General features: G+C 42.7%; 1 protein-coding gene across 3 annotated transcripts in view; it reads right to left on the bottom strand.

Annotated features, from left to right (window-relative positions):
- Window positions 1-25,557, bottom strand: part of MED12L (mediator complex subunit 12 like) — a 300,171-nt gene that overhangs the window by 250,302 nt on the left and 24,312 nt on the right. For all 3 annotated transcript variants that reach the window (XM_019532585.1, XM_019532586.1, XM_019532587.1), the window contains exons 2-4: window positions 17,585-17,689; window positions 14,974-15,165; window positions 12,580-12,739 (exon numbers count right to left, since the gene is read on the bottom strand). In XM_019532585.1, the coding sequence (XP_019388130.1) occupies window positions 12,580-12,739; window positions 14,974-15,165; window positions 17,585-17,689 (457 nt within the window). The remainder of the gene's footprint in view (window positions 1-12,579; window positions 12,740-14,973; window positions 15,166-17,584; window positions 17,690-25,557) is intronic.

The raw sequence follows: 25,557 nt of genomic DNA, 5'->3' as shown, positions 1-25,557 counted from the left end.
TCAGTGATGCAGGGAGTGCAACACTGTCAGCTAGTCAGAGACGATGGCAACTCATGGGTGCAAGGGAGCCATATAAATTTTCAATTAGGACCTACCAGTAGAATAACTGGGTGGGGGTGGAGGAGCCATAAGCAGGGCCAGTGCCAGCTTAGAGGGGGCACTAATATGTTCCCTTGCCCCCAGGAGTCCTTGTCACTGCAGGAGTAGCCCTGTACCACCCTGCAGGAGCCAGGCAGGCACAGCCCTATGCCCAGTAATGTGTCTGAGTGTTAGGGGGTGGAACACCCCTGTCCCCACTCCCTTCTAGACTAACCTGCAAAGATTGAATCAATTCAGGCACAGGTTTTCTGAATGTCTATCCCTAGCCATAGTGTTACAACAGCAGCTGCAGCACAAGCAACTACCGCTGAAATAAGCCAGGCAGGTAAGACTCCTCTCTCCTGCTCACCACTGGTATGCATTTCCCCAGCACCCCTCACCTCTACCCTGGGCACTGAAAGAGTTGGCTGAAAGCCTCTAGGATGTAGATGTCCTACATCAAGGGTGGAACAAGGGGCCAGTGCCGCCCAGTGAAGCAGATCAGCTGTGCCACAATGTATTATGACACAGCTTATCCACTCCATTTGATGATGTTTATTTCTTCAAGCATTTCTTCAAGCCCCTCCCATTCATTACACCCCAAAATATCTTGGATCTTTCGACAAAAAGTTTCTCTGCTTTGCACTCGGGCATTTTTTCTGACATTTTGTGGACCACTTGTCTGATTTACATTGGTAACTTTACAACATACTAATACCTTACTTTACAAAACAAACAAATGCCTCTCTCATCCTACAGGACTACATCCTTTTATGACTTGCATACTTCACAGGGCACAACTAAGCATTAATAATCTATGCATATGAAGATTTCTTTGAATGCAAAATTACCAGAATATTTACAAACTTTACTTTAAAATAATTTTATCTGCTGCCAACAGTTAGTTAATCCATAATATTTATTTTTCACTCCAAAGTTTGTAGAATTGCAGCAAATTGTCATTCAAGAATTTTGCAAAATTATAGTTGACATATTTCTGTAATTCTTATTCTCAATACAAGAATATAGACAACAAGCAATACACAAAGTTGTGGAGACTTCATTCTACCTAATACAAATGCTGAAGGGGGGGGGGGTGGAATGATTACTATGCAACCATCAGCCTGCTTCTGGATTGCTTCTTGTGTGGTGGCAAAGAAAAACTATGTCTAAGTCTACACCAATGGCTAGCAACCTTTTAAGGCTACAAGCTACACTGACCCAGTTCGCATCAAAGGCAGGAGAATAGGTGGCCACCAGGACCCTGCCACCACTGCCACCTTTCCCTGCAGTGGCACAGGGAAAAGCACCCACCACTGCAACTGCTTCCCCCTGAAGGCACCGGGGAAAGTAACAACTGCCAAAGCCCCCCACTGCTAACCATCACCAAAGCCCCATGTGCAGGCTAGATCAAATGGCTCCGCCAGTTGTACGTTACCAACCCCTGGTATAGATTTTAAATTAAGAGGAGGTGAAAATGTAGGTGAAACATTACTTTCTATGGAATTCCTCTTTTACACACTTAAGAGTTCAAGTGAGGTACTAAAGAGAGTTGTTATATCACATGAAAGACCAATAAAGTTCTCCTTAATCAGCATCAAGCATAACTTTAGAAGAACATTCTATGTACATATTATAGTATCACTTTGTCAGTCTGACTCCTAGTATCAAATATCATTGTTTTCATGGTTGTCCGTGAACCTCACCTCAAAAAAAAATCACTTGTTCACTTCTGATTTTTTTGTCTTTCCTAATTTTCTAATAAGAAATTCTGTCAGCACATGTTGGATAATTTCCTTTTACAAACACATCAGCTGAGTATAGGCATTTTAAGTGTTGTTTAAGCTCAAAATAGCTATACAGAAACATATAGTAAATATTTGCTTCAAAGCACTCACTTAGATTTGTAAAAAATGATTTCAAATCTACCATTTCATACTTCTTTTCATATCATACTATGAAAGGATAATTTTACCAAGGCAATTTATTACCACTATCTCTGCCACTAAGGTAGAACGTGTAGAAAATGAATCATTTTCATTACTCCAAGATTAGACCTGAAACATTTTGAAGACTGCCAAAGACTAATCAGAAATGTACAGTATAATTATTCCCATAAAACTAAATAACCTTTGCAAAACAGCAAATTTTCAAGGAAAATAACCTTTAGTACCCACTTGGCACAGTCAAAAGAAATCAGAATTGGAACACTCAACACAAGCCTACTGTAGGAAAGTCTTTGGTTACTCCTATTTTTTCTTCAGCTGCCAAGGAACAGATTAAATGTTGACTAAACACCAGAAGCATCCATCCACCCATTTTACCCTGTTATAGAGCACCAGCTCCAACCTGTTCAGTAAGCAGAACGTTTTATCTACAGATACTGGACCACAGCCTCAGCTGGAACAAGCTAGTGCCATGCTGATTCACACTAGCCTACTTTTCTGACAGTCGAGTTAGAAAGAATGTTTTGGTTTTCTTACCATAACAGAGTTCATTTCAGACTGAACAGCAAGGCCTTTAGTGCAATCTCAACACAACATCACCACCATCTTTTCCCCTTGGGATACATGGCATGCTATTTCAGAAGCTATCCTTAGCAAATTAGGGGAGTAATGAGCCTGCTTTTACTTGACAATATTGGAAAGGGCCACTTGGTTTTACCCCTAAGAAACCTTGGATAAGAGGCAAAAAAGGAGGAAAAACAGGCCTTATCCTGGAGACGGTGAGAAAAAAAACAAGAAGGAATGAAAGATAGAATTTTCTTACATGCACATGGCACAATACAGAGCTGTGCAACAACACTCATGCCAGCTGTAAACAACCTCACTGGGTACCCAAACAGTAAAGCCACATTAGCAGAGCAGCACAGTAGTCTACCTTGCTTCTTCAGAGTAAGACTAATTACCACAAATAAAGCACCGCAGTACTGAGCTAATTCAGATGTCCCTCCAAAAGCAGGGGTTGTCCTGATTAGACATTCCTTAAGTACCTGGCACATACCATATTCAGTACAAATAACAAACAGGGTTGGGGGAAAGGGCTCAAAGACTTCTCCTGAAAATGTGTGCATTAGAGAAGCCAAAGGAGGTTATCCTCTTAGTCACTCCAGCTATGACTGTTGTACTAGAGGCAGATCCCAACTTGAGTTCACACTGCTTTCTGTCTCCCTGCCCTTGTGACCTGACTGACACCAGTGAGGGAGCAAATGAAAAGTAGAGTCATGTGGGAAATCTATGAGCAGCAGAGCCATGCACCCTACAGCTGCATCACAGCACATGCACCTCACTGCGAGGGGGGTGGGAGTAATGATTCCTATCTGTCAGTGCATCTGTTATAAGCTCCATTGGGTAAATAGAGGATCCTGCTGCGAAGAGGCCGCAAGTCTAATCTTTTCTATGTAAGAGAAGGTAGAGGGGCTTGTTTCTGCATTCCCAACACCTGCGGGGACTAGAAGCAGAGGACCCAGTACTACACATATACCTGGAGCCTAAGCAGGGTTGAGAGTCAATATAGACACCCAGTCCCTAATGCAGTGATTCTCAAAGGCAGCACGCTAGTATGCCATGAGGTCTCTGGTGTGAGGAGATAAATGCCGTCCTCTTCTGTCTGGCACCATGAGCCTGCCCCAGCTACTCCAACAGTGTTTTCAGTGGCTCTTCTGGTGACTTGATCCACATTTGCTGTCCTCCCTCACCCTTTCCCACCCCCTAGGCAGACCCTGTGCCCCTCCCCCACCAACAGCAGCAGGGTGCTCTGGTGTAAGCAGCCAGGCATACACACTGACAGAGCAATGTTCTGCAACTCTGATTGGCCCCTCCATTCCTCCTATGCTCCCAGGGCCAACAGAATGGGCCACAGGGGTGATTGCAAGCATGCAAGATCCTGCAGGGCTGCCCTAACTCCCCGACGTACAAACCAGGGGTCAGGAGGGGGCAGACAGTGGAAAAAGAAGAGGACAGCAGAGTGAGGTCCTGTCTCCACTGCCCTTAAATCAGCACCAGCTGGATCAACGATTTTCAACTTTGTTGGTCTCGAAGTCCCCCTCCATGTCACTTCTGTATTACATCCATTTTCAGCAATTTTCAGCTGGGGGCTGCAAAATTCAAAAGAGTTATGGAGGGGTGCTTTGAAGCTAAAAAGATTGAGAACCACTGGTATAGGAGACCAATTCTTTGCTTAAAGAAAGATGGGTTTGACATCATTTTTTAACAGTATGTATCAACACTGGTATGATTTTCTCTGGCAGGGGATGAGTTAACATATGGAGGGGGGGAAAAAAATACTATACTGCACACATGCACTCATGTTGAGGTATAAGAGTGAAGTGGGCCACTAATTTTAATCCAGCAAAAAGTGTACCCAAGTATCAAAAGTTTGGGAAAAGGTGTTTTCCTGCCTGGGAAGAAGGGGAAAAGATCCTGCCATGTGAAAATGGCGCCTATACTAAAATCAGGAAGACCAAGATGAACATGGGGAAGGGTTAAAATATCCACACAACCTAAAAAATTACAGATCAGATTCATTGACAGAAAGCTTCTCCTGTACAGGCTAATAATTACAACTGTTTTAACAGCTTTGAAATCTACTCAGTACATATTAAAAGGAACATATAGACCTAACCCAGAACACCAGAAAGGCATGATCTAAGCACGGTGGTGCAGACCCATCTCTACCATTTATCTTAAGGTAAGACTTCTTAACATCATTGTAGTACCTTGACTCAAACTGCAATTGTGTCATCAGTAGATCACAAAAGACACACAGGCCTATATTTGGCTAGAACTTTGATATGAGCTCTCATAGGAAATCAAGACTAATACATCATTGTTTTGGCAACTAATTAGATGGCCCTTCCTCATCTAGAAAAATAATTCATTCAGATGTCACTGGATTGAAAAGCACCATAGTTTGAATGAGTAAGAAAGCCAAGGTAATAACTATCAAATGCAAAACCTCACTTATTTACTATCAGTAATAACAATCAAGCTGTATTAAACAGTCTCCCCTCCCTTTATGCATTTAAACTTTTTGTGGCATTCCAGCATCCCAACATGTCTTTGCTCTTTCCATGTTTAGAGCTCCATTGTCTGCCACAGTTTATTGCTTTGGGAGTATGCTGCTAATATGCAGTCTATGTACATCCACAATAATAGGTGCAATTGTATTGTATAGTCATAACTTATCCAACCATTATAAATTAAAAACTTATGCCACTGTCACACAATTATTACAAGTCTTTTTATTAAAATCTGTTTAAAGTAAAAGGTGGCCTTTTCAGACTTGGGTCACTGGCATGACAACTCACTTTCTGATAAAAAGATCACTGCCTTTAGTTCAACTCAACAGGAAAACCTTTACGTGCTGCAAAGTCCCTGAAGACAGAGTTAATCATCTGGATCCCCTAATTGTACAGTTCTATATGTGCCAAAGTCCCTAGCTGTAACCTTATCTTTGGCATTTCCAAGTTCTGTACTTCTCAAAGAAAGAAACTCCCAGTCTCTCCTCGTGAATGCTACTTTATCTACTACTTTCCCAATTATTATTGGGAATATGGCCACTATCCTTCTTACACACTCCTACCACCTCTTGTTTTCAAGATCTCCCATTCTATTCCCAAAGCCCAAAGCCCATTATCTACTAAAATGTTTATCTTCACCTGACACTCAGAGCCCTTCCTACCACATACCAGGTCAATTTAAAACTTCTATCTCTGACTTCTGGTCCATGCACCAGCCCACCCCTGTCTGGACCTCTGCTCTCTCCGGTCCCATCACATCTTGCAGCTATGCCTACGTGATAACACAGTTTGGCCCTTTCCTGTTCTAGCAAGCCAGGCACCGAATAACTACTTTCTTCTTTCAGACTTAAGCCCACAATACAAATGCCTTCTCCCAAATTAAATTTAAATAGTTTTGTACCAAGCTATAACTTCCCCTGGAAATGCTAGCGTATATTGTTCAGATCGTGAATTCTTCCTGGAAAGCATACATCTTCTACATATTGTGGGCACTTGAATAATGAAGTCATATTTATGGATGGGAAGAAAGCCCAAGGGGATTAAGTGAGTATAAATTCATACTAGGAATCATTTTCAAAGATCCCAGATAATTTCTATCACTTTCTCCCAAGTTCAGTCCAGTGATTCCACCATATATTGACCTGCACTGTGCAGCCTCTAAATTTATCATATTGGCCTGTGTTCTCATCCTGCACCTTGGATGTTTGTTGCCTTTAGCCAGTTTGCTTTTTTCAATACATAAAATATGCGCAAAGTTTTGAGGGGAAAAAATAAAAGAAAAACAGGTTTATATGTCTAAATCTGACTAATGATTCAGGATTGTAAAATGTCCCCTCTGTCCTTGCTCCCCCATCTTTATTTAAAGATAAACTTAATTACCTTCAAGAATGTATGGGAATAGAGGACAAAAGATCCCACCCAAAAAATACTAAACAAAGGATTGGAAGCACGTAGACTTATTTCTGCAGCTGAAAATTTGATTGGTATGGTTCTCATGTTAGGTCACTGTTTTGTTCTAGTATGAGTTTTCCAGCATCTTTTTATATTTTTCATGCATCATGCAATACATGTCTAGCTAATTACATAAACATTCTAGAAATGAAAGATATGAAAATAAAGTCAAATTGTACTGCCCATATGTCAATTCAATAGGACAGCTCAGGCTGTAAAAGCCACAAGAGTGAACCCATGTTTTGTCTTTTCTTTCATGGCTTTTGTTGGTATGATAAGTGCATTTCTTTGTCCTTCCCATTTCAGGAACAGTCTATGCATACTTCAGTCTTAATTTGTATAGTGGAATGCAAGGAAGCCAAGACGGAAAAACTGGCTTCAATTAACTCTTCAGTGGATGAGTTGGCAAGAGCCATGCTACGGCCATAGCTGATAAAGAATGTCTCCTCTTTTACAGAAAAGTTGTATAAGATTTGGCATGGGAGGCCCAGTTGTATTCATGGTGAAGCACCCTACATTGTTGAACATATTCCCCTTTCCCCTGCCATGGTGTCATGCCGTTGAACCATTTATATCCTCATTTACACCTGACTCCCGCCCCCAAGAGCTAGTACATGTTTCTAGCATCAAAGCAAAAGATTAATTTAAGTCTTTCAACAGAATGAACCAACTGAAAAAACTCTATAGAGTTGCTATAGAAAATAGCAAGTTGTGAAGAACTAACAAAAAAAATACCAGAAAAATCCATTATATTTCCTCAAAAGACCTAGTTAGAATGACAAGCTGTCCCATATTACGAGGGACAATTCACCAAACAGCCCCAACGAAGAGTGAAACTAAATTTTGTCCCTAGCACAGGGGTGGGCAAAATGCCTGCCAGGCCATGCTATCTGGCCCACGGGGCCTCTAAAAAAAATTAGAAAATTAATATTTATCTGCCCTGGGCTGCCTGTCATGTGGCCCTTGATGGCTTGCCACAACTCAGCAAGTGGCCCTCCGCCTGAAATAATTGCCCGCCCCACCCTAGCAAGTGACAGCCTGACAGCCAACTATTAATGCAGCCCCCTCACCTCTTCCTAACTGAATTGAAAGGTTACCATCCTATAAACTAATGAACACAATTTCAGATGTGCCATAATACACTGCATGATGTAGCAGCATATTTAATTGGCAAGCAGCCAGAGGAAGGAGCAAGTCAGCATTTGGATTTATTAATGGAACATCTGGGTTCTAGGAGGAGGAGATAATAGGACGCTGCAGCAACAAGATGCCATTAATTCTTAGGTTCTTCAAGGCAGGATCTGGAGAAAGGAGGAAATGAGCACAGCAAACCGCAGAAAACATAGTTGTTAGGGGAAAGCAGCTTTTGCCAGGCCTACTTTCCCTGTCCATCCGAGCAGTTAAAATCCAGTCCTTCCTCTGTAACAATAGATGTCTAGGATTTTTTATAATGTGGTCACTTAGCAAATGCTGTGCTAGAGTTGTAACACAATCTATTATGTTTGCTTTCTATCTGTTTCCTGACAGAAGGCAGAACAAAGGCAGCAGATCCAGACATTGGAGATCTCTCCCAGATGTGAACAGATGGCAAAAGGCAACACTGCTACAAAAGAAGCACTCTTGTCATTTCCACCAAATGGAGTAGCCTGGGAGATTCTTAAGATGCACAGAAGTGCCAGCTAGTATAGAATTAATCTCAAAACTGAGACTAAGACATGGGTATACATGGCTCTTATGCTTGCTTTGTCCTATATCCAGCACTTTGCGGTTCTGATAAGCAGGCGTATTTTTAATGTCAGAGATTAAATTTAAGTTCTCAGAGGAAAAAGTGGGATTGCAAAATATTCTCATTACAATTATTTTAAACTCAAATATTTATGATCCCTTAGCAGGTAGTCCTCCAAAATATGATTTTCTATCTAACAAGATATAAATGCAAGTTGAAAAACTAATCTTGCCAGCAGATCTACATTTACTTGCGTCTCGCCACCTGGCCCAGACTTATTCATCTCTAGAGACAGAAAAGTCTAACTATTACAGCATTATAAATGACTTCTCTCAATGATGTTTGACATTTATTGAGGAGAAGGATTCATTTTACGCTGAAATTTTCCCAGAGTGCATTCACAGAAGACACTAAAAATATAAACAAGTTATAAAGGTAGAGAAAGCATGATCATATGGTGCAAGGGATTTATCAACATGATTTTAGAATAGTTGTATTATTGAGTGACCACCTAGCACACAAAATGTCATGTGCTGTATCTATGCCACTAATATTACAGAACAGAATTAGAAATACTGAGTTATTAAAAGCTATTATTATTACATTTAAAATTCCTTTCTCCATCCGTAGTATCGTCAGATGAAGAACACAGAAAAATTCAGTCAAAGCAGTTTTGGTCCCTATTAACCTGAGTTAGCAAACAGATAGTTAAGAATCCTCTTTTAAATGCTAAATCTAGGCACTACAAATATTTGTTTCTTGATACAAAGAAGTTGTTGTAGCACAAGGTACATTATACATAATTGCGAGTGCTTAGATCAGTAGCCTACTTGTTAAACAAGGGAGGGATTCTGTGGAAAAAATAGTTGGCACCATACAATTAATGACCATACCATAAAATGTACCAGAAATCATGCATGCATGCAATTTAAGATTAATTCAGTTTACCTGGGCAGCTTTAGATGTGGCATTTCCTAAATTCTGAGCACAAAATGTGGCATTTTGGAGCTCTAATATTCGTTCGGTATAGCTTAACGTAACATCCATTTTATAAAGCAGAAGAATGGATTGTGTAAAATCAACTGATGATGCTTAATACACCTGCACCTCTTTGCTTTTCTTCTCATATGACAACCAGCATAGGCAGACTGGTAAATAAGACAGCACATGCAGCATTACCCTACTTCCTTCATTGTAGTATCACCAGATTGCTTGGGTTCCATTTTACACCAGCTCAGTGTCTTTTGAAAAACTGTTTTGCTGATGACTCAAGTTTGGTTTCTCTGTACTCATGGTTGAGAAGTAGAGCTGGACAGCTTTTTTTTTAAAGTTCCAAAACCTGCCTGGCTGGCTTAAATTTGTAACTCAAAGCAACAGCTCCAAACCCACAAATAAAAACGTGAAGAAATGGTTTACATGAAATACCAACGAGGTAAAACAGCTGAAACCCAGCAGCTGCTCACAGCAGAGTCAGGAAGTGACCTTGTAAAGCAGCAAAAACCAAAGGGCTTTCTTTTACTTTTTGTCTAAAACACTAAATTCCAAAGCAGCTAAATAATTTTAGTCCCAGCAATATGAGAAAAGGCACAATCCAGAGGTACCAATCTAATGTAATGTATTTACTCCAAAAGAAGATGGCTCCAAATTATAAGACAGCCCTCCAATAATTAGATTCTATATATGAAAAATGTATACATTTTTTTATAAATTTTCCAGGTATAGAATGTTGGAGGTCTGCCTTGAATTTGTCCCCCTCCCACTGCTACAGCAGGGAAAATAAATCTACCCCTTTGCTCTCTGCTTTCCCCTGGCAGCCCCTTTCCCCTCACCTGTCAGACCCTGCTCTCCCCATGAGCGCATGACAGAGTACCAAATTTGAAAACAATAGCCTTGAAACTGAGCATGGCTGTAGCGATTTTCATATAGTATCCATACACTTAATTCATCCAGAATTGATGCATGTTTTTTAAAATACTGAAAGTTTTAGCACAGACACTCCATAAAAACACTTTTGAGCAGCACTTTGGCACCTACTTATACATAATACAAGCTTTTTTTTTTAAGGTTTTGTATTCCAAGCCAAATTGGCAAAATCAATTCCAAATAAGTGAGTGAATCCAGAACCATAAGTGGCCCTACTACTGGCAAACATCCTCCACCTGCACCTGGGGCTTCAGATGTTCCAAAATCCTTTGGTGGGCACCCTACTTGCAGGCCCAAGCCTCCAGGCTTGGGATTTAGATGGTCCCACATTTTGCTTGTCCTTAGCCATAAGGACCCAGGAGCAAGCTAGAGAGAAGTCTCTCATTTCCATAAAGGGGCATAAAGCCAAGGTTTGCTATGCATTACCTATACAGGTACTATCCCATGACAACACAGCAGTCTTCCCCAGGTGCAACTAGGAATCACAGTATTTTCCCTAGGTAAGCATACACTATGCCTGATTTGAGCCCACAATAGGCCAAGAATACAAACTATATTAATCCAAAGCCAAAGGTTCATGATTTACCACAGAGTTCATTGGGCCAGGCTCCAACAGTCAACAGCATTTCAAGCCATGGTGAGCTCACACTTCAGCACTACTCAGTACGTGTGTGCACTCCAGATACCCCCACCCTCAAAGGATCCATGTACTAATTAGCCCCCACTCATGGCTAGAACAGGGTGTTCTTGTCACAAATCCTAGGATGCTCCAAAAATTCATATGCAGATGCGGTGGAAGACAACCTGGTCTGGCTTCACATCCAGGAGGGGCCACACTAATCATAAGCACCAGGCCAAGACAGGGTGCAGAGGGATTCTGGATGAACTGTTGAAGAAACAGGAATCATTGGAAATGGGTGGGGGGAAAGGGTTTACCAGCAGGTCTCAGCAGTAAGGGGAGATGCAGTTGAGCTGTGTCACAAAATTAACCAAATTTCTTGTAGCACTAAGCTTCAAATGTTAAATCAGAGTCATCGCTGGAATTTAATGAAGTTATAAACTTGATTTGTTAGCCATCAGAGTCTCTTATCTGCTAAATCCTACTCGCATAAAAATGAATAGGAGGATGCCCACCTATTATGTTCTCTCTCACACGTAGACAGTAAGCTCTCAGGGAGAAGGACCGTCTTATCTGTCTGGGCTGTGCCTAAGAACTAGTGAAGTCTTTGATTCTCAGCTGTCTCAGCTTATGGTGGTAGCTAAGAACCTTATAACCAAGAGCAAACCCAGAAAAAAAGTAAGACTGAAAGGAGGAAACCACGGAAGTAAAATTTAGGTGAGGAACATAACTAAATAAAGATGAGTTTTGCAGTAGGAACATGGGCTCAGGTCAGAGAAAATGGATACTGAATAGTGGGAAAGAGCTTGACGAGGTTTACGGCATCTGAAACCTGGCTATTTTCTTTCTGGACAAGATTTGTTCCAATTATACTATACTGGTGTCTAGAAATCCTAAGTCCAAGGCACCATTCTGTGAGGAACTGACCACAAGAGGTGGCACATTACCTACCCCAGACAACTCAATCTACACAGACTATTCTGACAAAAAAGATATAAATGTAACATTTGGACCCAGGAACCAACTGCTCTGCACTTACATTCAGTTTGATCTCTCTATTCCTGAGCAGCCTACAAATACATTTTAAAATGAATACCTTTTACCAGACACTAAGAGATTCTCCATTTTTCCTGCTCAGAAATCACATCATTCTCATAAACCCTTGGTAGGATGTACACTAAATTTTTATATTCATACAAAGGATAGGTGAAGGAGTTCGCCCATTTAGTTAGGTCAGCAAGTAACACCTAACCTATAATAGTGAAACTGAAAGTGCCCCTGCATATCATTTTAAATAATTATGTATAAAAGATCACATTTATTTAAGGTTTCTCAAAGTATTGGATTCAATTCAGTTCTTCTAGGGCAACATTTATTCTGTCATGCTTTTGGCCATAATAAATGGAACTCAAATGACCAGAGGCCTTCTGTGAGCCCTTCATACTAAGATGAATGTCACACTCAGGTGATGAAGACACAATATATTCAGCCTTTTAATTAAAGTGATTGGAGAACTGGGGTCACATCTATTAGAAAGGTATGTGAACAAGGCAATATTTTATACTGAACAGTTGTCTGTATTATTCGACATGTTTTCAGACAGGAAAGAATCAATAAAAACCCAAATGGAGAAAAAAAAGAAATCTATTTATCAAAAACATAGTCCTTGTTACATTCCCCTACCAGCACCAAAGCACTGAACAAGAGTACCAAATTCTTTCAATCATTACCATGCATTTAAATATTACAATTTTTATTTACCAATATTTGGATCAGTAGCTTGACGCTTCTTAAGTTTAGCTTCAGATATAGCAGCATAGTAGGCACATGTCATCTTGACCAGCCATGCTGCTCGCAGCAGTGGCACAGAATATTTTGCTAAATAAGCAAAGACATCTTCCTTTTTACTGAGGATAGGAACCTGGAATGAAAAACAGACAATAAAATTATGAAGTGCAATCCAATATAGGTAAGGAAACAGACTGCAGACCTCTGTTTAATTCTAGACTTACACTTTCGAATGCTGTATGTACAATGCTGGGCTTACTCACTGACCTGAAGAGCAACTGAACCATTACCTATGCCTCCATATACGGTCCAAACTCCAAGAGAGTGTTAAAACTGACATCAAGTGATTAACCCCACACCTCAGTACTGGCTGTAGGTCCCCTAGCCTCTGGAAATATGAAAAAGGAGCAGGGGCAAGGGGAAGAAGCAGAGTACCATCTTTCCCTCAGCCCAGAGCTTTCCGAAAACCCTTTTCCACCAGCAGCTCTTTGCCCAGCCTCGTAACAGAGATGGAACCTTCTTCTGTACCCTCTAGCTCAGGATATCACACACATGGCCAGCAGACCTAGCCCACAGAGCCACTTCTTCCAGCCTGCAGGCCATATCTGGCCCTGGGCACAAGATCAGGACCACTGGCCAGATGTGACCCACAGACAGACTGGGCACTGCACTTCCGGCCCATTGGGCAAAAATGTTAAGCACAACTGCATTAAGTTAATCCAGAAGGTCAACTAAAATGTTTTCATACATGTAATTTTGTCGTGCCTTCTTGAAGCAATGTCAGTGAGGAAAACATGGATTAAAACTCCACCCCACCCAAATAATGCATACCAAAGGGAGTTTGGTGCATACCATGACTGTTCAGTTTGCTGTCATTGGTATGACAATAGCTGCTTCTTTTCTTTAGTCCAGAAGCCTTATAATAGTATTAGCAGTGCTCAGCAACTGGGATTTTTCCATGCTGTGGTACTGTACTCATAGCACTGTTACCATGTGTGTTATTAGCATGTCAAAAATCCCAGATATTCAGATCAATAAAAGTCTGCCATTTTCTACAAAGCAAGTATGTGATCTACACAATCTTTTAAATATCTCCACTTTTGAAGTTAGCTTTTTTTTTCTTTTTAAGGACAGAAATGATCCTTATTTGTTGATAATATTCAGCAAAGATCTTATGTACAAACAAAGGATACTAAATAGCTCCTCTCATGAAAAATTATTGTAAAATTTTCTCAGCTATCTGAGAAAAAAAAATCTTGGACTATCTATATGGAAACCAAAACTGAATTATTATAATATGCACCTTATTGATTCAATCCAATTTGTGTGTACACTTTTACTGCAGAGGGAGAGACCCTTATTTCAATATAGCTTATTCCACACAGATCTGCACTGAAGTTAGGTGTGAATGACACCAGTTTAGTCAGTCATTTTTTTCCAGTCTTCTCCTCAGGGGTAAGACTTTCATAGCCACCCAAGTTTCTCTCAGTTGTCTTGGTATTCTTAATTGATTAGTTTTGATAGATTTTTCTATAGCTTTATACTTCCTTTAAGATACTTTATGCTGTTCGCAAGATTCCTGAAAAGAGGCAGGAATTCTTCCCTGTCCTTAAACTCATTGGAAGTCTGCTGCTAACAAACCTGAGCAAGAGTAATAATAGTAATAATAACACCTAAAGGAAAAGGGTTTACAAAAGATAGTAAGGACATATTGGCGTCAATGTGGAGACCATGTAAAAGTGACAGTTAAAGTAAGCAGTTACTTTTGATACAAGAAGGACAATTTTTTTTGAAGTAAAAACATTGCTTTGAGAGAAAAGTAAAGTATAGACAAAGAATCTGGTTATCCAAGCTTAACTTTGGTCTTGGTTAATAAGGGCATTTAAAGACCCTTTATAGGAGTTTAGACTAAGTTTGAGAATTTTACACTCTTGTCTTATTAAGGATGGCAAGATGCAAAGATAAGGATAGCAGACATTTAAAAATGTAACACAATACTCTTGTTGAAGCTCACCAATGTTTGTATTCCCAGATTACTCACCAAGGTACATCCAATCTTCCCATTATCATACACTTAAATACAGAAAACTTCTTGTGCATCTACAAATGACTGTCGTGTCCTCCAGATTCATCTGCATCCATACCACACATTACTACCTTATGCATTTATTTTTACAAAGCTCACTCAGTTTCACATAAAACATGATAGTTGCTTGTTAACAATAATAAGTTTGGATACATATTTATCTAGTTAAATTGGTATATACAAATATGGCCCTTCTCTTATGCCCAGCTGCAAAGTCAGCTACCCCTCCCACCCACCCCAAAAAACCCAAAAAAACCCAAAAGCAATAATTAAGATTGTACCTTTTTTGCTAAAATGGGCAGTGGTTTATTTCCTGCTAAATCTGTGAACCAGTTATGAATTGCACTCTGAGAGCGAGCAGTAACCAGCCAATAATTGTCTTTGGCATTTACTTGTGGTTTCTTCTTTCCCGTGTCCTGGAAAGTATTAAGTTTTAGCTTTTCTGCTAATATGCTGCTAAAATAAGCGCCAATCTGGTGGGGGGAAAAAAATGGCAACATGTAAGCAAATGTCTATTATACACTGAAACACACAAGATTCTCATTTGAATAGATTTAGTCACCACTCTGATCTAAGCTACCTATTAATACAATTACACTGGAATTCCCTGGACCTGTCAGTTACAGAGTCTCCTGATGCTCCACACCAGTGCAACATTATTGCATTCTCTCTCAGTAATAAAAGCCATAGGTCAATAGCGTAAAGCAGTGAACAGAAGGATTCTCAAAGTTACCTGGTACGTTCCACTTTGGCAAAAGAACCTAACTGAAAAGTCCCATTTCAGTGCGACTACTTCTGTGCCTCAAGTCAGCGGATCAAACTTATAAGGCCCAGCAGGCACTGGGACAGTGCCAATCCACACACTGGATCAGGTCCACAGGCTGCCCCTGCAGGCCACATGCAAGGAAACATGCAGGGACAGAGCTAGTGTGCTGTATGTGGGCTGGCCCAGAGTGCACAGCATGTAGTGTGCAGGTCCAATCCAAGATGCATGGGCAGCACCAGACCCTGCTTAAAGTTAAGGGAGTGCTTATCAAATCTCTGGGGACATTCAAGGTACCAGAGTGTGTGGAGGTATAAGTTCTATTTAAAAGCTAATTGTCATGTCAAGGACAGCATTCAATTACTTTCATTCATCAGTCATGATAAGCAAACCCTAACAAAGTTTGGATGAGCAAATAAATGTACAAATAGCTACACAAAACTCTTAAGTCTTGAAAGACTGGACTGTCTCATGAGATAGAAAAGATCAAAAAATACTGGATAAGTAAAAAAAATGCTATAGGAAATGCCGTTTCCTGGCTTTTAGGTAGGATAAGAGGAAAAATAAAAACACAATAAAGAAGAAAAAGAAAAAAAAACCCCAACTATCCAAATTAATTTTTCCAAAAAAACAAAATAGATCACCACACGCAACCTATTTATATTGACAGACACTTAAGAAAACAACCCTGAAATGTTTTTAAGTCTTCATGGAGACAATTTCCACCTGGTTAAAGTTTTCATTTCAAAAGAAAATCTCTAATAGTTATTGAACAAATTTAAGTCTTATAGAATAAAAAGAACACTCGGTAATATTAAGCTCTTCCTCAATTTTTTTTTTAAAAATTGCATTTTCAAACAGTTAAGATATTTCCATTGTATAACAAAATTCAAATCAAAACAGACAAAGGAAGTGTCTACAGGTAGCAGCCTTAGAGGACAATCACAAAAATATAGCAACACCTTAATATTTTGTCAGTAAAAGAATGCCTTTTCATTATATACACATCTCAATTATATTTACTATATTTACCAATTTATTCTGAGAGTTACACATTCACAACATAAAGGCTGCATGAGCCCTGAACAAAAAAAGAGTAACACGTAGTGCCACTTTTAACTGTTTTTACACAAAATTTTAAAATGTAAAATAAAATTTCTAAACCAAATATTTGCATGTCCAATGTATATGAAATAATAATACCCATGCAGAATAAAACCAGCACTTTTTCTTTTTCTTCCACTACTCCTCCTCCCCTTTAGTCAAATAAAATAACAGGAAGTAGAGGAGACAGGAAAAAAGGGTTAATAAAAAGAGATTTATTTTTTTTAAAGTTCCCCCCCCAAAGAAGTCTGACTAGCTGTAACAACCTAGAAGATGACTTACTAATAATTTTACTAGGGAGAGACAGTCTGAAGTCAGGCAGAACAGGGTGGTATGCTTTTATACAGGAAGCTGAACCAGCAGCCACCTTGCCCTGCCTTCTATCTAATATTTTATTGAGTTTGAGCCACCTTAATCTTTTCTAATTTTTAAAATCAAGTTAACTGAAGCTTCAGAAAACACAGCTCAGAAACACATTTTTTCAAAAACAGCCCATTAAAACAGAATGGATAACATGTTCAACACCCAGCAAAAACTGATGGTGAAGCATTCCTTGGCAGCAAGTAACCGGCTAGAATACTTAAAGTCCCAACTTATTGTTGGGGTTTTAAATGCCATCCATGATTGCCTGTCAGAAAAGGCCCTTATTGCCTTTCGAGACTGGGAAAGTAAGAAAAGAGACTTAAAAAAAATAATAATTATCTTTTCCAGATTTAAATGTTACAAGTTGATGTGCTACCTGGTATGTTGTCATGTTTTTAGTACCCATTTTTCCTAGCATCTGAAGACCAGCATAATAACCCACACAAAAAAAACAGCATTTGATTCCTAGCAGTTTCACATTAGTTTTATAATTAACTGGAATACCAAGACTGCCAACATATACAAGAGAGTCATCACAACAACAAAAACCCAGTGCCAACTTATAAATTTTAGGCAATATACAGCCACCTGAAAACCCAAATTAAGTAGCGAACACTGGCACACACATAGCTTTTAAATGAGATTAACAGACCTAGCCTTACCTTTGAGGCATTAATGACAATATTTCTAGCAGATCCATGCTCATCTCCAGAGAAAGCCGGTTGATTATTGAAGCCTTGTTTTACATTCACTGCCGTAAGCTCATCCTGTAAAGAGTATTTTTCTCAAATTATTACAGATTAAAGTTAGCCCTTAAAACATCAAATGAGCCATATAATTTTTTTTTTAAATATAGACATGTTCCACACTGCATATTGGGTACCAGTGTAGTACATTCCTCACATATTTTGTATTTTCACCTCATTTTAGTAAAAGAAAGACATTATAATCTGCTGTTCTTCCGTTCCATGAAATTTTTCTTCCTTGTTCCAGATGTCAAGGCTCCCTTTCAAGATTTCATGAGACTTCTAAGCAATGGACACAGGGACCCAACTGCCTTCAGACCAAATCCTCCAGGGTTATGACAGCAGGCTCACTGAAACTTACTTCAGGCTAGTAAAGAGTGCCCCATATACATAACAGGGGGAAAGTTTTCTAAGGCTATGAGTCAACCAAGAGTGTGGTAGAAGACGGACAATGAGCCCAGAAACTGAATGGATTCACTCTCCATTATAGAGGGCAACGAATCACAGGGCTGCAAAGGACTGCTAAGAGTCATCTAATCTGGCAGATACCATCCAGTAATAAGTGGATGTACACCATTTTACACATATTGACACATTGACCTAATCCACTCTTAAAAACTTCCAGTGAAGGAGAACCTCCAGGAAGCACAAGCTGAAGGAGACAAGAGAGGAGACCTTCTCATTCTTCTTAAAAAGTAGGGTAATCAGCTAGTTACATCACGTGGCTGTACATCAGGGGTGGGCAAAATATGGCCCACGGGCTGGATCCGGCCCCTTCAAAATCCAACAATAGTGACTGCCACTCTAAAAGCCTCCGGTGGCACCAGCCACCGGCTGCAGCACCTCTGGCTGTTTCCTTAGGTTCTGGTTGTGAGGCAACTAACCCTGACCTCCGCCTGACCCAGCTAGCCCCGCCCCACCCCGGCTCAGGCCACATTTGCAGCTTGAGAGGGGCAGGAGGGCTGGGCCAGAACCTGTGGCGCTGGTGAGGGGAAACAGTGTCTGGACCACCTTCTGCTCCTGCACAGGACTGGACAGGGCCCTACCCTGAGGGTAAGACCAGGAAAGCAGCTGCTGGGCAGGCTTTCCCCATGCCACGCCATGTCACTCGGGCCATGCAGGGTCGGGCTGGGCTGGCACTGGGGGGGGAAGCAGCAGCTGGACCACAGCTCCGGCCCAGTCAGCACCAGGGAGGAGAGATGGTGGCAGAGCCATGTGCCGCTCAGGACAGGATGAGCCCAGCCAGACCGGCAAGGGCTCAGCTGCATTTTCCCCCTGCCTGCGCCCGTCAGTCCCAAGCAGCACATGGCTCTGCCACCACTTCAGACCCAGCCAGGCCCGTCCCATCTGGAGCAGCATGCAGCTGAAGCCAGCTTCCCACGTCCTGCTGGGAATGGGAGGAGCCCAGCCGGGTCAGCACCAGCCAGCAGAAGTGGTGGCGGAGCCATGTGCTGCTCGGGACTGACCGGCACAGGCAGGGGGAAAGTGCAGCTGAGCCCTGCCACTCCAGCCAGGCTTGTCCCATCCCGAGCAGCACACGGCTCCACTGCTGCTTCAGCTGGCCAGTGGAGACCTGGCCGGGCTCCTCCCATCCTCAGCCGCACGTGAGAAGCCAACTTCAGCTGCATGCCGCTTTTCCTGGTGAGTACAGTCCGTCCCATTCGGAGCAGCATGTGGCTGAAGCCAGCCTACCAGGTGCTGCTAGGGACGGGGCAAGCCCAACTGGGTCGGCACTGGCCAGTAGAAGTGTCAGGAGCCTCCTCCTTTTGGGACCAGCTGACATAGGTAGGGGGAAGTTCTGGGGGAGGTCTGATGCCCCTGAAGCCCCACTGCTGGGGCAGGATGTTAGAGGGGTCACAACCCCTTGCTACCTGATAAGTTGTGCAAGGGGATGGACTGCTGGTGGCAAAGGTCAGAGGTCAGGGCGGGGCTTCCAGTGGCAAAGGTCAGGGGGCAGGACTTCCAGTCCCAAGATGGCAACAAGGGGGTGGGCAAACTGAAGGGGCAGGGCTGCCCTTGCGGCCCCCGACAGCTTGCCAAAACTCATCAAGCAGCCCTCCACCTGAAATAATTGCTTGCCCCTGCTGTACATGAATACAAGGAGCCTGCAAAACAAGCAGGAAGAATTGGAAATCCTTGCATAATCAAGAATCTGTGATATTGTTGGAATAACAAAGACTTCCATGTCTGGAGAATTATCATGGATAGAGATAAACTGTTCAGGAGGGACAAGGCAGTAGGGGTGTGTGAGGCAGGCCATAGTCAATTCAGATTCAGCCCAATTCAGGGGGCAGTGATTCAATTCATTGATTAGGATCACTGCCCCAATTCGATTTGGCCAAATCTGAATCTGAAGATTCGATTCTGATTCAGAGAATCAGCGATTCAGCCATAGACACAATTTTACAAGTTTTTTTTTACATACCTCAAGGTACTAGGCGCAACTCGTGAACACTGAGATGGTGGGGCAGATGGAGCATCCCATGGGAGTGCAGGGGCAGTCCCCCTGCATGCTCAGCAGCAGACCCGGAAGTGGACTGAAAGTGCTTCTGGTCTGCTTCCAGGTGTGCCACTGAACGTGCTGGGAACCAGCCACACTCCCGCGGGACACTCCATGCGCCCCACCATCTCAGTGTTCACGAGCCACACCTGGTACCTCAAGGTATGTAGAAAAAATATGTAAAGCTGTGTTTATGGCCAAAACGTCAAATCTCTCCAAATCAAATCAGAGGGTTCCAATTCAATTTGAAGAGATTAAAGGGACTCCTGATTCGGTTCGGATTCAGAGATACAGCCGCTGAACTGGGCCAATCTCCACTGAATCAAATCAGCGACCAAAGCTTCACACAGCCCTACAAGGCAGGGGAGAAGAGGAGGAAGAGTTGCACTTTATGCAAGAGAGCTGCATGATTGCTGAGAGCTCCAGTATGAATTGGCCTGTTGAGAGTCTCCAGGTTAGGGTCAGAGGGGAGAACAACAAGGGTCATGTTGTGGTGGGTGTCTGCTACAGACCACCAGACCAGGAGGATAAAGTAGATGAGGCTTATTTTGAACACAGAGCGGAAATTTCCAGACCACAGGCCCTGGTTCTCATGGGGGACTTCAAGTGATTGAAGTCCCCCATGATCACCCCAACATCTGCTAGGCAGGCAATACAGCAGTGCACAGACAATCCAGGAAGTTTTTGGAGACTGTTGGGGACAACTTCCTGGTGCCAGTGTTGGAGAGGCCAACTAGGAGCCATGCTGTTCTTGACCTGCTGCTCACAAACAGGAAAGAATTAGTGGGGAATATAGTAGTAGATGGCAATTTGGGCAGCAGTGGCCATGAGATGAGGATCCTGAGAAAAGGAAAGATAGAGAGCAGCAGAGTAAGGACCCTTGGCTTCACAAAAGCAGACTTTGACTCACTCAGGGAACTGATGGGCAGACTGGGAGACCAGTCTGAAGGAGAAGGGCATCCAGGAGAACTGGCTGTATTTTAAAGAAACCTTACTGAGGGCACAAGGACAAACCATGCCAATGCACAGGAAGACTAGAAAGTATAGCAGAATATTATGTGATTGCAGAGCCACTGACCTCTAGCTTGTGGAGACTGTGAGGTCCCAGATGACTGAAAAAATACACACATAGTACCCACCTTTAAAAAAGGGAAGGAGGATCCAGGGAACTACAGAGCAGTCTGCCTGACCTCAGTTCCAGAAAAAACATGAAGAGGTCCTCAAGGAATCCTTTTCTAAGCACTTGAAGAAGCTGATTAGGAACAGTCAGGATGGATTCACAAGGGCAAGTCACGCTTGACCATCCCGATTGCCTGCTATGACGAGGTGACTGGCTGTGTGGATGTGGGGAGAGCAGTAGACGTGATATACCTTGAACTTCGCAAGTCTTCTGATACAGTCTCCCACAATATTCTTGCAAGCAAGCTCAGGAAGTATGGGTAGGATGAATGGGCTGTAAGGTAGACAAAACTAGCTGGATGGTCAGGCTCAGAGGACAGTAATCAATGACTTGATGTCCGGTTGGCAGCCAATATCAAGTGGATTGCCCCAGGTGTCAGTCCAAGGGCCAGTTTTGTTCAATATCTTCAGCAATGACCTGGAAGATGGATTCAAGTGCATGCTCAGCAAGTTTGCAGATGACACCAAGCTGAAGGGTACGGCTTGGATTCAGAGAGATCTCAACAAACTGGATAACTGTACCAAAAGAAATCTCAGGAAATTTAATAAGGACAAGTACAAGTTCTGCACCCAGGACAGAAAAGTCCCATGTGCCGATAGAGACTAGGGACCAACTGGCTAAGCAGCAGCTCTGCAGAAAAGGACCTGAGGCTTACAGTGGACAGTACGCTGAATATAAGGCAACAGTGTGCCCTTTTTGCCAAGAAGCCTAACAGCATACTGGGCTACATCAGTAGGGGTGCTGCCAGCAGATTCAGGGAAGTGATTATTCCCCTCTATGGCACTGGTGAGGCCATATCTGAAGTACAGTTTTGGGACCCCTTGCTACAGAAAGGATGTGGACAAATTGGAGAGAGTCTAGCAGAGGGCAAAAAAAAAAAATGATGAGGGGGGTGGGGCACAAGGCTTATGAGGAAAGATTGAGGGAAGTGGGCTTTTTTGGTCTGCAGAAGAGAAGACCGAGAAGGAATTTGATAGCAGCTTTCAACTAGCCAAAGGGTGGTTGCAAAGAGGATGGAGTTAGACTGTTCTAAGTGGTGGCAGATGACAGAACAAGGAGCAAGGGTCTCAAGTTGCAGCAAGAGAAGTTGAGGTTCAGTATTAGTAAAAACTCTCTCACCAGGTGGGGAGTAAAACACTGGAACAGGTTGCCTGGAGAGGTGGTGGATTCTCCATCCTTGGAGGTTTTTAAGACCCAACTAGATAAAGCCTTGGGTAGGATGATTTAGTTGGGGATGGTCCTACTTTGAGCTAGGGGTTGGCCTCTTGGGCTGGGTCCAGACAAGTGCAGCTATGTGGTATGTGGTGCTGTAGACACATCTGCGACACCACATACCACACATTCAGCTGTTCTCCTTTCAGCTGCAAGGTAGTCTCCTCCCTCTGATTAGATAATAGTAGACCTTTACCATGACATTTCCCTGTTTTTTTCCTTGTGCACCTACTCCTCACTTTTCCCTAATTGACTGTCTACTTGATTTTACTGTTAAGATAATATGATCCTCCAACCAAAATTGAGAAGTCTTCTCTTAGTAGGGTAAACACAAAACAAAAGATTTACCCATGCCCTTTAGCTTCAGTGCAATTACAAGCCCCTGTTGCACCTGGCCCGCCATGGTATCAATGGACTGTTATGTTTAGACAGTGCTACAGAGAAACATGCGCTCCAAGCATTTTCACTCAAACCACATTCATCCCCAACTCCACTTCTCCACCAGTCCACTTGTTATCAGTCTTTCCACCCCTGTTCTTCCATAGGATTCTTCAGTGTGGCCCCAGCCAGGCTCCTCTCCTTACTAAGAATCCTTCCTTCTCGTCCTCAATTGCTGAAGAATCTCACCGATATCACAATACTGCCACTGCTTTCAGGTTTTTCTGTACAATAGCAAGCAGTATGTGCCTTTTATATTCTACCTCTCACTCTCCACCTCCTGCCAATACCCTTCCCCCCTACCTTTTCAAAGGCATGCTTGAAAATGAAATCCCATTGCCTATTACAGAGTAAGTGGTTTTACATCCCTCTAGAGCACAATCTTAGCAATCTAAGACCCAAAGGCCATATCTGACCCACCAAGGCAGAATATCAGCAAGTAATGGAGCAACAGATTGGTGGCAACATGGAAATGGGGAGGCAGCAGCAGCCTGCTTGAGGAGCTAATTCCATCAGTTTGGCCCACCATGCCAAAAATGTTGCCAACTCTTGCTCTAGACTCTTCAGGATTCTTCTATGAGTAACTAATAGTGTTTTACTATCCTCTTTGAATGTGGTTCTATTTTTCCAGAGTGAAGACCACAAATTAGATTTTTATGTCATTGCCACTTTGAAACACAGAATCCACCCATAACACAAGTCCCTCCATTGGTACTATACAAATGCTACACTGGCATAAGAAGTTCTGGAAATTGCATCAACATGACTTAAGTGTGGGAGGCATTTCCAGCATTATATAAACAATTTCTTATCTTGAGCTTCCTAGTTGAGACCTGAAAATTGCCTCCACATGAGTACATAAAACTTACATTGTCCAAACTTTTAAAAACTGTATTACTTAAAATGTCTACGGATTAGTTGTTTTTTATTCTCATGGCACTGCTAATATGAATAACTGCTCACCTGTGAGAAGACTGGAAATAGACATCACCTTTCTGCTGCCATTAACTTGTTTATGACAGCATAAAACACAAGCAAGCAGTCTTCCATGCCTTGTGTCATGTCACAAATGCCCAAAAGTTATAGTTGTAACATAGGTGATATACATTTCTGCTGCTCTTTTGCAGCAAACATCTGTTCGCTTCATGACAGGCGAGTTGTGGGCAGCTCAGATCTGCCTGTGCTCTTCAGCTTCCCTGGGCAGGAACTTCTGGGGCTTCAGGAGCCTGATTCGGCACACAACATGAACATAAATTCCTAGGGTTCATAGGATCAGACCTGGTACTGCCTGCTGAGGTTCCCCCATTTACAGAGGCATATTCTGCAAGTCTCCCAGCAGGGGACTCTCCAAGTGAATATCATGCTGCTGCACCCTGGCCTGAGACGCACCTCTGCAAATAGATGCAGATGCATGCCCCAAGTTGGAATCCCAAGGCACATGTGCGTGGGGAAACCTAGCAGGCATGCTTTGGTTTCCCCATTTGCAGAGATGCATGCCTGGGGTTCCTCCATCTTCAGAGACAGAGGCATGCCTAAGTGTTGTCCCATAGAATTGGGACCCCAGCTGCTCCTGGCAGCAGTCAGGGCCCAACCTGACAGAACAACAGGTGACAGCCATTTTCTCCAGTGAAGTAGATTAGCTGCACCAGGACACATTCTGGCACAACTAGGTTGGGAGGCAGCCGAGTAACAGAGGATGCAGAAAAGGCTGAATTACTCAATGCCTTTTTCACTTCAGTTTTCACAGGCAAAGTCAGCTTCCAGATTACTGCACCTGGCACCACAGTTTGGGGAGGAGCTGAGCAACCAACAATGGAAAAAGAACAGGTTGGGGACTATTTAGTACAGCTGTACGAAGCTTCGGTCCCTGATTTGATTCAGCAGAGATTCAGCCCAATTCAGTAGCAGAATCTCTGAATCCAAATTGAAATCAGAGGACCCTATAATTTTTCCAAATCGAACTGGAACCCTCTGAATCGATTCGGAGAGTTTCAGAAAGATCTGGCAACTCAGACAGACACAACTTTAAATGTTTTTTCTACATACCTCTAGGTAGCAGGCAGCTGGTGAATGCTGCAATGCTGGGATGCATGGAGTGTCCCACAGAAGTGCAGGGGGCTCCCCAGCGCACTCAGCAGCAAACCTGGAAGTGGACCAGAACTATTTCCAGTCCACTTCAGGGTCTGCTGAAGAGCACGCAGTGGGCCCTGGCCCCCACCCGGCTCAGTGACTGGTGCCTCCTGGGTCTGTGGGGGGCATGTGGGGTCCCTCCACATCAAATCACCAAGACAGGGGAAGTACTGGGGGGGGTACACTTCTGGTCCACTGCCAAACATGCAGTGGGGCCCCCTGTGCTCCTGTGGTACACTGCATCTGCCCCAGCATTCACGAGCCACACCTGGTACCTCAAGGCATGTAGAAGAAATATTTAAAGCTATATCTTTCAGATATGTGGAGAGCCGGAGGAAAAGCAAGAGCAACGTTGGACCCCTGCTAAACCAGATGGGGCAACTGACAACTGACGCCCATGCCTGCTATGGGACAGGGAGATCTGGGTGA

The sequence above is a fragment of the Crocodylus porosus genome, unplaced genomic scaffold (assembly GCF_001723895.1).
Source record: "Crocodylus porosus isolate Cpor-Errol unplaced genomic scaffold, CroPor_comp1, whole genome shotgun sequence".
NCBI lineage: Eukaryota > Metazoa > Chordata > Crocodylia > Crocodylidae > Crocodylus > Crocodylus porosus.
Note: the sequence above shows the minus strand (reverse complement) of the source record. Positions and strands in the feature narration are given on the sequence as shown.